Here is an 11,848-nt window from a genome sequence, read left to right as displayed (position 1 = left end):
GATACGTACAAAATAATAATGCAGTGAAATCAATTTCGTTGCTAATCTTTGACACATCCAAGACTCTAATAACCACCAAAGTTCCATCCCTCTACTAATTATTATATTGAAAAAAAAAAATAAACAAACTGGGGGATGTGTGTCAATAGTGCAATTTCATTGATAATTCATGTTTTTTTTCTCAGTTAAAGTACACACCCATATGATTATATTAGCATCAAAATGTTGGTATAATTGGCAATTGTTATTTGTTTAATATTCAATGAATATGAGGACATGCAAAAATGTGTGTTGTCTACTACAAAGACAACTAATTATTATAAAACAAAATATATACATTTAGTTTTACATTGTAATGCAAAACACCCTGTTCCTTTCATTTAAAATCTTTGAAGTAAGCTTGGGGGACACAAAGGGCACCCGATTCAGAGAATCACCCAGGCACTGATATAGTACAATCTGTTCTCCAAATATAAATGGTACGTACAAAAAATAAATAGTGAAATACACTTGATGGATGGCTCTACAGTGAGGCTCAATCACCTTATCACAGCAACCGCAGAACTCTTCATTTCAAGCTTTATACGTTGGCTTAAGGGCTACCAACACAAAACACTGGAGCAGATGGTAGCAATAAGTTATTTCAATCATTGTTTGTTTTGATGAAAGAAACATCACTATCTGTACAAAAAAATATTTCAGTAATTCCAAAGTGGAAAAAGCACCATCTCAAATTGAGCTTTAACCTAACCCAACATGCCTTCGGAAAACATCTTTAAAAAATGTGTATTTTGGTAAATATTGTAACTTCCAAAAAAAACAACAACCACAAAACAAGATTCTTATATAAAAAACGTTTTTAACAATTTCTTTTTTCAGTATAAAACATTACAGAGTTCCAGGCCAATCAAACAAATTCACGGTCAACATTTGAAATAAAAATGAACTCCCCAGTCAAACGTTCTACAATAACATACAAAGGTTTTTTTGCCATTAAGGGGTTTTCTGTATTTTTGTCATCTAGTTATGGGGAAATATTACAACACAAATCCTAACAATCACTCTTTGTTGGCTAAAATATTAATAACAAAAAAGAAAAAATGTGAACTCCTGGTCCCATCAAAGCCCAAGCCCCGAATTTTCTGGTCAACATGGCATTTATGCTGTCTTCTGCTGGCCCTTCTTCCCAATGAGGGATTTGTGGATGTGGGGAATGACACCTGAAAACAAAACCAGAAAACATTGGTTAGATAAATGATTCATCCAGAAAAATGTCAACTGCAGTAGAACAGATTTAGCAGAGCGTACGGACATCAAGAAACAAACAATATGAATAAAAACGTGAAAGAACAAGGAAAAAAATAATCTGAAATAATGTCTTTGCAAACTGTAATCTCACCTCCTCCAGCAATTGTTGCCTTGATGAGGGAGTCCAACTCCTCATCACCACGGATGGCCAACTGCAAGTGACGGGGTGTGATACGCTTCACCTTCAAGTCCTTGGAGGCATTGCCTGCCAACTCTAGTACCTAAGAACAAAAAGTACAGATATTAATACAAACATCACCCTCGCACACAGAAACACTGTGTGATGGTTAACCACTAACATGCACAAATAAAATGGGGAAAGCTTACTTCAGCGGTGAGGTACTCAAGGATAGCTGCACTGTACACAGCTGCTGTGGCTCCTACACGACCGTGGCTGGTTGTGCGAGTCTTTAAGTGCCTATGGATACGACCCACTGGGAACTGGCAGGAAATAAACATGAAGCAATGAATCGAGATGAACAAAGAGAAGAAATAATGTGCCAAAGACCAACATATAAAGATTGAAAATTACCTGTAGTCCAGCCCTCTGGGATCGAGACACTGCCTTAGCCTTGGCTTTGCCACTGTCCTTTCCTGCCTTGCCACCAGCCTGTATGGGTCATTTCAGGATTTAATGAATAAAACATGTAACAAGAAATCAGACAAGACTAGCTAAAGAAGACACAGCTGTGTTGGGATGTGATGTTTAGATTTCCTAAAAATGGGTTCTGCATTAAAAAGAAAGTACAGCCCTGTTTTAAAGTTAGTAGGCAGAGGAATGTGCACAAAACATTCGCCCATGAAGTGTTTCAATTACAAAAGCGCCTCAACAGGTAACGTTACAGATGGCCGGTGACACTGTTATTGCTTTCCCGCCAATCACACAAAACGCAACAAATGCGTTAACGGCTCACCGGAAATAACAACATGCATGAAAGCATGAAATAACGCGAAAAAAAGGTGGGAAATTTGATTTAAAACGACAGTTAGACACAGAACACAGAGGCTGCCCGTGATTCCGCGACAAACACAAAACAAACGCGCCGCTTTTAGTTTTCATTCAGAATTTCCATCAGTTAGTACATTTGCCTCCTTAAGTCCGACCGTCAGATACAAACAAACACAATGACGATGTTACGCCTTCCTAATAGTTAACAGGCTTATTTATAAAGGCTTGTGTTCAACTGCTGATGGCTAACCAACCGTTAAGCTAATGAAATAGCCTAACTTAGCTTGCTAATGGGTGCTAATCCACCGTTCACAGAGGATAAACAGGGTGAAAAACACTCCTACGAATACAAGTTTAACTGTTACACTTCTAATAACCCTCCCTACCCTCCCCCCTCCGCTTTTGCGAAACAGCAACTATCCGATTATCAGCAAATATAGTATTACATTTTAGGGGGGAAAAACAACAAAACTCGGACTTCTCGAGCTGCCGTAAATGCTAACATGTTAGCTGACAGTTAGCTCTTTATGAAGCTTTTTTTAACCACACATCTGTTCAAATTTTCTCAGTTCAAATGCAAAGCAGCATTTTATATTGTGGCACATTAATTAAAGTACAACTTTAACGACGTCCTGTGTAAAGCATTTATCAGTAACCAAAGCGCACATACCATTTTTCCGTGTCGTTATTTGATTGCAGAACTGAGAAGATAGCAAACAATTTCGGCTCCGAAAGCAAAGAAACAATAAACCCTTTCGCAAATCTTTCGCATGCGACCCCTCGTGGGAGTTTAGACAGCCAATGATAATGTGTGTTGTTACTTCGAATCTCTTCCCCGACCAATTGCAGAAGCGCTTGTAGAACCTTTACCCATCCCCCACCCTAAGATCATCGTGCCTGCCTTTTGCACCGCTTTGCACACGGAACCAACAAGTAGGCGGGACACTGTGTGTAGTGTCCTACCAGGGCCATCCATCCCAAAATGAACAAAATACATAACTAGGACATTGTATATGGAATTTATTATTGAACTGAAATACAAAGACAACGAAAACGTATTCAAAATACATAGTTGTGTGCTGACTGTGTTGAAAAACGGGTTGTGCCAACAGTAAATTCACAAAAGGATTAATTCTCCATTAAAAATGTTCGTTAGTCATGAATGCAAAATCGTGAGGGCCTGCTAGTATGTACTGTAAATACAACATGTAGTTGAATGTCACCCAGAAGGCGGTTACGTTTTAATGACAGACAGGAAAACTGGCGAATGAATCACAGCCCTATCTCTAGGGCTCTGGGAATGGTGTGTTTGACAGCAGCAGCGGCCAATCAGAGGCCAACAAAACCATCTGTTCGGTTTCTTCAGTGAGCTCTGCAAGCGAGGGGGTGGGGGGTCAAAGATACGCAGAGAAACTGGCTGCTGGTGGCGAAGATGGCGGATGGGGACAGTGGCAGTGAGCGCGGCGGCGGTGGTGGTGGCAGCGGCGGAGGTGGAGGAGCAGGAGGTGCAGGAGGTGGAGGATTTCAGCATTACCAGCGGGAAACGGAGACCCAGGAGCTGGCCTCGAAGCGGCTGGACATTCAGAACAAACGCTTCTACCTGGATGTAAAGCAGAACGCCAAAGGCCGGTTCATCAAAATCGCCGAGGTCGGCGCAGGGGGCTCTAAAAGTCGGCTGACCCTCTCTATGTCAGTTGCGGCAGAGTTCCGCGACTACCTGGGGGATTTCATAGAGCACTACGCCCAGCTTGGGCCTAGCACCCCGGAGCAGATCGCTCAATCATCCGGCGGGGATGACACCGGGCCTAGACGGGCCTTGAAAAGCGAGTTCCTGGTGCGTGAGAACCGTAAATACTACCTCGACCTCAAGGAGAACCAGCGGGGTCGGTTTCTCCGGATCCGACAGACCGTCAACCGAGGCCCCGGTTTCGGAGTTGGAGCGGGTGGCATCCCCGGCGCTGGTCTCCAGTCCGGACAAACCATCGCACTCCCGGCCCAAGGCTTAATAGAGTTCCGCGACGCGTTGGCCAAGTTGATAGACGACTACGGGGGTGATGAGGAGGAGCTGTCCGGTGGCGGAGGGGCCGGGGGCTACAGCGAGCTTCCAGAGGGCACCTCGATCATGGTGGACTCCAAGCGCTTCTTCTTTGACGTGGGGTCCAACAAGTACGGAGTTTTCTTGCGGGTGAGCGAAGTGAAGCCCAGTTACAGAAACTCTATAACCATCCCCTTCAAGGCGTGGAGCAAGTTCGGGGGAGCATTCAGCCGCTACGCCGAGGAAATGAAAGAGATCCAGGAGCGGCACCGGGATAAGATGTACGAGAGGACACCTGGAGAGGAATCGGAGGGCGACGACGTGGAAGACGATTGATGGAGAGGTGGCTATATTGTGCTGAAGCTGACAACATGATGCAAAGACTGGCGATAAACAAGAGAAAGCAACGACTATTCTGTGCATGACGAATCGAAAAATGCTACAACAACGGAGTAAAACAAAAAAAAATATATATATTTGACTGAAAAATTACTGTCTATATAAGAGAATCATGTCCTAAAGTTTAGATGGATGTTATAGCTAAATGAGTGGGGACTGCAGTAGTCAGCTCCTGTATGAGATCCCCCATTGATATAACATGTTTAGATATATATCTATATATAAAATATATATTAACTTTGTATTTGATAACCTCACATGTAACCCAGCAAATTAAGTTTGACAGTACTCAAGAGATACACCAATAGGTTACCAGACCCACCTCCAATGGTGAGAGCTCACCTGGGGCTGACCTGTAGTCTGTGTTATGATAATAAGGAAGTGTGACATACTCATACCAGCAGGAGCAGAGTGGGAATGAGACAGAGCGTCCGCATCACTCACCATGGTTCTGTGTGCGTTTTTTCGTCTAAAGTGACCTGTAACAAATGGCTTGCCCAGACAGACCCACAACACCCAGAGCCACGCTCTCAGCTATAGAGGGAATCCTCTGCATCTCAGGACATCCACTAAGCCCAGCGAGGTCCCATAAGGTGATCTGTTACAAGCACATTTATCATTTGGATTCTCTGGACAGTCCATTTGACTCCAAACGACCTCCTGCCCCCCCTCTCCCTCCTGGGCATCCCTCCGGTGCTAACCTCCTGCTCCGATAGCTGATACGTGGGCCTCCTCACGCGTGGCTCGTTTTGTCTCAGGGCTGGCTAGTCCAATCTGTATTCCTGAGTATATTAGCATTTCCTGTGCCTGTGCATCATCCTTAAGAGGTTCTGGCTGCAGATCTGGTCAGCCAGGTGCTGCAGTCGAGACGTCTGTGGCAACTGATGATGTTTCATAGATGCAGGCCCACGTTTCACCCCTGTGACCTTTTCATCATAGGGGGCACGGTGAGCTCGGGCCTTTAGCACCCGTTGACATTTTTCCAGTTAAATCTTAATATGCCGGGCTTAAGCTATTATTTAAGGTGCGCCATTTGGATCCTTTATTCTTGAACTCAGACCATTATTGAAGCAATATTCAGTCTGATTGTAAGAAAGAAATTAGGTCCTCTTGGAAAACAAAGCTGTTACCTTAAACAAATATATACTGGAAGAGATTTACTTACTTAATGATCAAGTATAGATTTCATTATTTTTCAAAAGAGATATATTAAAAGATGTCTTGGAATTATGAGACATTTATTAGATAATGCTGCCTAAAGTGGCTTATTTAAAACACTAAACTTGGATGCAACTGTCCAGGGTGATATTTCATACCTGCTTTTTTCCTAACATTTATTTTATTCCTTAGAGGAAATTAAGAAGAGTACAAACAAATTGATAACAAAGTATGTTATAGCAATTTCTAGAAGCAACTTCACTGAAGTAGTTTCTCAGCAAACACTCAGCACTCCAGTTCACTTTACAAAGCATCAAGTTGTCCCCTCTTTTCAATCCACTCGTTTTAACCATGTTTTGTCACAAATTGGCTTTCCATCAGTTGCCATATGACGCAAACTAAAACTTGCAATCATTGACATTTGTCTTCAGTGCTCCTTTTTAAAAATATGATTATTTCTGCATGCATGCTCTTATGCGGAGCTGCCTTGTGTTCTTTAATTTTGCATATTCTGATTACTGTATGATGGTATTTATCCATTTTTGAGAGCGGTTTAAAGTTTTATTTCTTGCAATGGAAACATTTTAAGTTTACTTCACAGCCTGATGTAAAAAAAGCCACAAAGTCTCTGTGCTTTGGGGAATGTTACTTTCATTGTCCCACTTCCTTTGGTGTGTAAATCTCTCGTTGAATTGTATTTGACCCACTTTAACACAGCAGAGAAATGCCATATGAAAAAGGTTAACACATGGGAGCAATAGTTTTTTCTTCTTTTCTATAAATATACTATATATAATAATACACATGAGATTGAACTACATCCTTCTTCCTGTGCTGTGTTACGTGAAATGACAGCTGTTTCAGTCATGTGTGTTCTGCTGTAATATTCTACCGAGTTCCTTTCAACAAGAAATAAAAAAGATTTTTGCTCAGGAGAGGCGTGGTGTTTTTCTCCTCCCCACCTCGGGGTGGAGGTCACTTTCTTTACAGGATCTCTGCAACAAATGTGTGATGCAACAGTTTGAGTCTTTGTGATTGACACGCATGTAGTTTTTGCAATTAATGTTGTCCATAAAAAGGTGAAAAATACGTATCCATGCTTGCGTATAATATAAGTGCCTTTTTAACGGGATAATCAAAACATTTTTACTATTTCCACATTATTTCATAAGCAACTGAGTAAGTGTAAAATGCACCAGGCTTTCATTCCCTGAAACAAACTGGTGGATGAGGTGAAACTACCAGTACAAAAATGTAAAAGTACTCCATAACAAGTAAAAGCATTTAATAACCTTAATCTAAATCACGGAAATATGTCTATTTTTTTTTTTTTTAAATGTGCTTATACTATCAAAATTAATAATTATGTTCTGCATTAAACCCCTCCATGACTAATGTATTATTTATTACATGATCACGCTAATGATACGTTTGCATTTTAGAATCTTAAATGTTTCACTATGGTACGTCCTGAAGGAGGTGTAGCTAGTTTTAAACATTTAATATTCACTGCTAACAAATATTCGATATCCAGACAATTAATGGTAAAAGACAGAAGAAAAAAGCAAATCTGTTTCTCTGATCCTATCAAATTCATGCTTTGAGAAAGATTAATACTTTTACGTCCTTTCGTCTCAAACTAAATCAAGCTATCTGACAAGTTTAAAGAGACCAATGTTTTTGTGGTGTAGTTAAGTGTAGTTAAGTAGAAGTGTATAGTATCAGAAGATTGAAATACCTACCAGAAGATCCTGCTATAAAATGCGAAACATACTTTGTAGTTTAATTACTTCTTAACTTTAAACGGCCCTTGAGTAAATGTACTTAGGCACTTCCCATGACTGAAAAGTATCATCGCCGAAGCAGTTAGATAAAATAAAACTGCTTGCAGTAGCCTTTTCAAGAGTTGAGAAAAAAGAACTGTATTTAACAAAGATTTTGAATACACAATTACTGTTTTAAGTTGAAGATGTCAATACTTCTTCCACCACATACGTAAAATCTTATACAGTCTTGAGTGTCACAACTCCTGCCGCATCCGTTAAACAGGAGGTTCAGAAAGCAGGACAGCTAGAGGCCAGTGTATCCTTCGAGGTTTATTGGAAACCTAAATATGACACTCTGCTGTGTAGAGGCCTACATGATACAGGGCAACGTGTGGAAGGCCAGACAGGGAAGGTGTCAGTGTGCTGTTTTATTTTAGAGGAACTGGAATGAACCGAGTCCATCAACCGCCTCAGAGGGAGGATGATTCACAGAAAACACAGCTGACTACAACTTAAAGCAAAGGTTTCACACAGATGTCAGTTAAAAGACAGACACATCACCTTTGTAAGGATTTGCCCTACCACAAGAAACGAGTGAGTCATTTTAGCTGTGGCATAACAAAACCTTTTAACCTTTTTTGTATACACATTAATCATTTTTAGCTTTTTATTTATTAAAGAATATCTTAATATTGCCCTTACTTATTATGCATTGTATACTTTGCCTACTTCTGCGCACATGTACAGACTGTATATACAAGTAAATAAGTAAGTACACCTTACTGGTTATTCAAAACACTATTTATTCTGTATCTTCTAAACATTACTCTGAATGTAAGTGTTTTTTGACATTCAGCTGAGATACATTTAGTCATATCAGTTCATGTACTCTTGTAAGATGAAAATATAGTTCATTCTTATCTAATTTGACTTTTTAAAGTCAGAAATGGTGCATGGACTGCATTTATATAGCACTTTATAATTGTAGCACCACTCAAGTGCTTTATACTTCAACACAAGCCAGAATGTACCCGTTCACATACACATTCAGACACCAGGGGAAGAGGCTACCGTACAAGGAGCTATTGCTCATCTGGAGCGATAAACATTTGCACGCACGCTCACACTGATTTAGGATTCAGAACCTTGCCCAGGGATTCTGGATCCTGGGCCCCGCAGAACTCCCGGCTGTGAATCAAACCAACGACCTTCCGCCTGCTGGACGACTGCTCTACCTCCTGTTGTGGAGTACAGATGTATAAGAGGTTATCAAAGGCAAATAATTCTTCAAAAATAATTAATAAAGATGACATATTCAAAAAAGTCAAACTGTCCTTCAATACTATTTGACTCCAAATTAAAGGTGGGGTAGGTAAGTTTGAGAAACCGGCTCGAGATACACTTTTTGTTATGTTCCATGGAATGCTGTTAACATCCCGATAGCAATGAATATCTTAAGTGCTTTGACAAAAAATCCATAAAAAAATGTCATCTGTGGAAGCCGTAGTACTGTAAAAAGCACGACCAATCATTTTAGCCGGCCCGGCTAAAGTAACTGGATGGCCTACCTGCCTGTCAGCCTTCCATCTGTGCACAAACTTATCTGGTGCCCTCATCATGTGCGCGTTCGTGTGTGTTGGAGGAGGGGCTCTGTAAGGAAGTGGCAGATTTTTTCCGGCTGTGTATTTTCAAATTCTAGCGCACTCGAGCTGGTTTCTCCAAAATGATCTACCCCACCTTTAAGAATAACAAATAAATAAAGTTTTGCAGAGCCCTTACAGATCTCATTCTACTATGGATCAACTCCACAATCTTACTGAGCTTTCCAAAAACACTAAAGTAATGTGAATCTAATTGAAGATGCTTTTTGAGAGTCTGTCCCCTTCAACAATTAAAAACTTAAACTATTTGGGGAATTAGGGGAGAACAAGTCAAAGCAGCATGTTTTTTCATGGCCTTTTTTTTTAGCTATAGCTGTGTTAGCAATGTTTCGGCCACATCTGCATAATTCTTAGCCGTGTTTCAGGCTACCCGATGGATATAAATCCTATCTTTTAGTTTAGATTTGGAACTATGTCTAATTGTGAACAGATTTAATTACATATTATGTACAAGTCAAAGTCGTTCCTCAGTAAAGAACTTCAGTAATGGTACTTAGTTACTTTCCTCAACTGGGTGATGCTTATGGAGCAGAGCTGGGAAAAAATATGGAGTTGTGCTCACTCAGAGAATACTGATGTTGCATAATCATGAAAACAATCTCGGAATCCATCAGCTATTGGTCGATAACTATTTAACCTCTGAGGACAAGTGTTGTTGGCTCCAATGTAGCCAGCAGATATCTGTTAGAACGGGGTACAAAAATACTGGACTCAAATGCGACGGCTCAGATTTTAATGAAAAAATAAAACAAAGTTTTAACAAAAAATCACTCAAGCGAGGACAAAACAAAACTTCTCGATTTCAAACAAACAAAACTCTTCTCTCTGGTTTTAACGCTGGGTCTCTGGACATGGAAGCACACTGAAACAAGACGAACTGGCACAAGACAAAGGGAGACGAGGACTATTTATACATGAGGGAATAGGGACCAGGTGGAAACAATCAGGGGCGGGGCAGACGCTGACGGAAAATCACCCAAAGTGAGGAATTAACAGGACCTGAAAGGAAAGAGGTAAGTACAAAATAAAACAGGAAATGGGAAAACGATACATGACATGAAATAGACAGACAAGACATGAAGTAACAAGAAAACCTGACTCTACATAGAAACCTGACTAGACTTGGAATTACATACCTGACTAAACATGAAGTGACGGACATAAAACAAACACGACTAACACAATTGACGAGACACTACAGTACCCCCCCCCTCTAGGGACTGCTCCGGAAGTCCCAGACCCTCCTGGATGATCCTGATAAAAGTCAGTGATCAAACTCCGATCTACAATGAAGCTTGCAGGGACCCATTGTCTTTCTTCGGGACCGTAACCAACCCAGTCCACGAGGAATTGTTTCCCTCGACCACGGTTACGGACTCCAAGCAGTTTCTTAACAGTGTAGACAGGACCACCATCAACCATCCGGGGAGGCGGTGGGGGCTTAGAGGCGGGCACCAGAGGACTCTCTCTTACAGTCTTGACCTTCCCCACATGAAACGTCGGATGGACCTTGAGCGACCTGGGTAGACGTAAGCGCACAGACACTGGGTTAATCACCTTAGACACCTGGAAAGGACCCACGAACCTTGGGGCTAGCTTTCTGGACATGACATGAAGGGGTAAGTCTTTGGTAGCCAGCCAAACGCTTTGTCCAGGCCTATAGGATGCGATGCCGATCCACCACCTTCTTCATCTGGCTGGCACTGCGCAGGAGAGCACGACGAGCACCTGCCCAGATCCGGCGGCACCGACGGACCATGGCGTGTGCCGACGGGACTGTGACCTCACCTTCATTGGCAGGGAACAAGGGTGGCCGATAACCATAAACACACTGGAAAGGAGTAAGTCTAGTAGCTGCGGTGGGCAGTGTGTTGTGAGCATACTCGACCCACACCAGGTGCTTGCTCCACGATGCCTGGTTCTGGAAAACGAGACACCGCAAACAGGTCTCCAGCTCCTGGTTGATCCGCTCTGATTGGCCATTGGACTGCGGGTGGTAACCCGAAGACAAGCTGACGGTGGCACCCAGGAGATGGCAGAACTCCTTCCAAAAACCTGAGATGAACTGGGGGCCTCGGTCCGATACGATGTCCCTGGGAAAACCATGAATGCGGAAAACTTCACGTAACATGACCTCTGCCATTTCTTTGGCAGAGGGGAGCTTGGGTAATGCAATGAAATGTGCCATCTTACTGAATCTGTCCACCACCGTCAGGACGGTGGTGTTTCCCTCGGAAACGGGTAATCCAGTGACGAAGTCCATGGAGAGGTGTGACCATGGACGATGTGGAACAGGAAGAGGCTGCAGCAGACCCATCTGAGCTTGTTTGGAGGTTTTGTTTCTGGCACAAACGGTGCAGGCTGCCACATACTCTGCCACCTGTTTCTCCATAGCCGGCCACCAGAAATGTTGCTTTATCATAACGATTGTGCGTTTAACCCCCGGATGACAGGTGAGCAAAGACGTGTGAGCCCAGTGAATTACCTGTGAGCGAACTGAAACAGGTACAAACAACCTATTTTGCGGGCAACCACTAGGAGCCGGGCTCTCACCATGTGCTTGCTTCACCAC

General features: G+C 42.2%; 2 protein-coding genes across 2 annotated transcripts; one reads left to right on the top strand and one right to left on the bottom strand.

Moving 5' to 3' along the window:
- Nucleotides 1-839: 839 nt before the first annotated feature.
- h2az2a (H2A.Z variant histone 2a) lies at nucleotides 840-3,062 on the bottom strand. The gene is made up of 5 exons (XM_034091901.2): nucleotides 2,928-3,062; nucleotides 1,841-1,918; nucleotides 1,636-1,749; nucleotides 1,400-1,529; nucleotides 840-1,220 (listed from the first exon to the last, which is right to left on the bottom strand). Exons 1-5 carry the CDS (start codon nucleotides 2,928-2,930, stop codon nucleotides 1,159-1,161), a joined length of 387 nt encoding a protein of 128 aa, XP_033947792.1. The 5' UTR covers nucleotides 2,931-3,062; the 3' UTR covers nucleotides 840-1,158.
- A 547-nt stretch (nucleotides 3,063-3,609) lies between these two features.
- purba (purine-rich element binding protein Ba) lies at nucleotides 3,610-6,784 on the top strand. The gene has a single exon (XM_034090860.2). The coding sequence runs from the start codon at nucleotides 3,690-3,692 to the stop codon at nucleotides 4,626-4,628; it is 939 nt and encodes a 312-aa protein (XP_033946751.1). The 5' UTR covers nucleotides 3,610-3,689; the 3' UTR covers nucleotides 4,629-6,784.
- Nucleotides 6,785-11,848: the final 5,064 nt, after the last annotated feature.

This window comes from Pseudochaenichthys georgianus, chromosome 9 (assembly GCF_902827115.2).
Source record: "Pseudochaenichthys georgianus chromosome 9, fPseGeo1.2, whole genome shotgun sequence".
Lineage (NCBI taxonomy): Eukaryota > Metazoa > Chordata > Actinopteri > Perciformes > Channichthyidae > Pseudochaenichthys > Pseudochaenichthys georgianus.
The sequence above is the reverse complement of the archived record's forward strand: the minus strand, read 5'-3'. Positions and strand labels throughout refer to the sequence as shown.

Excerpts from the sequence above, each read along its gene's own strand:
- purba (XM_034090860.2), top strand. The coding sequence starts at position 3,690 with ATGGCGGATGGGGACAGTGGCAGTGAGCGCGGCGGCGGTGGTGGTGGC.
- h2az2a (XM_034091901.2), bottom strand. Across the intron at positions 1,750-1,840 it reads CCCAGAGGGCTGGACTACAG|TTCCCAGTGGGTCGTATCCA; the intron begins GTAATTTTCAAT and ends ATTTCCTGCCAG. Across the intron at positions 1,530-1,635 it reads TTGAGTACCTCACCGCTGAA|GTACTAGAGTTGGCAGGCAA; the intron begins GTAAGCTTTCCC and ends TTTTGTTCTTAG.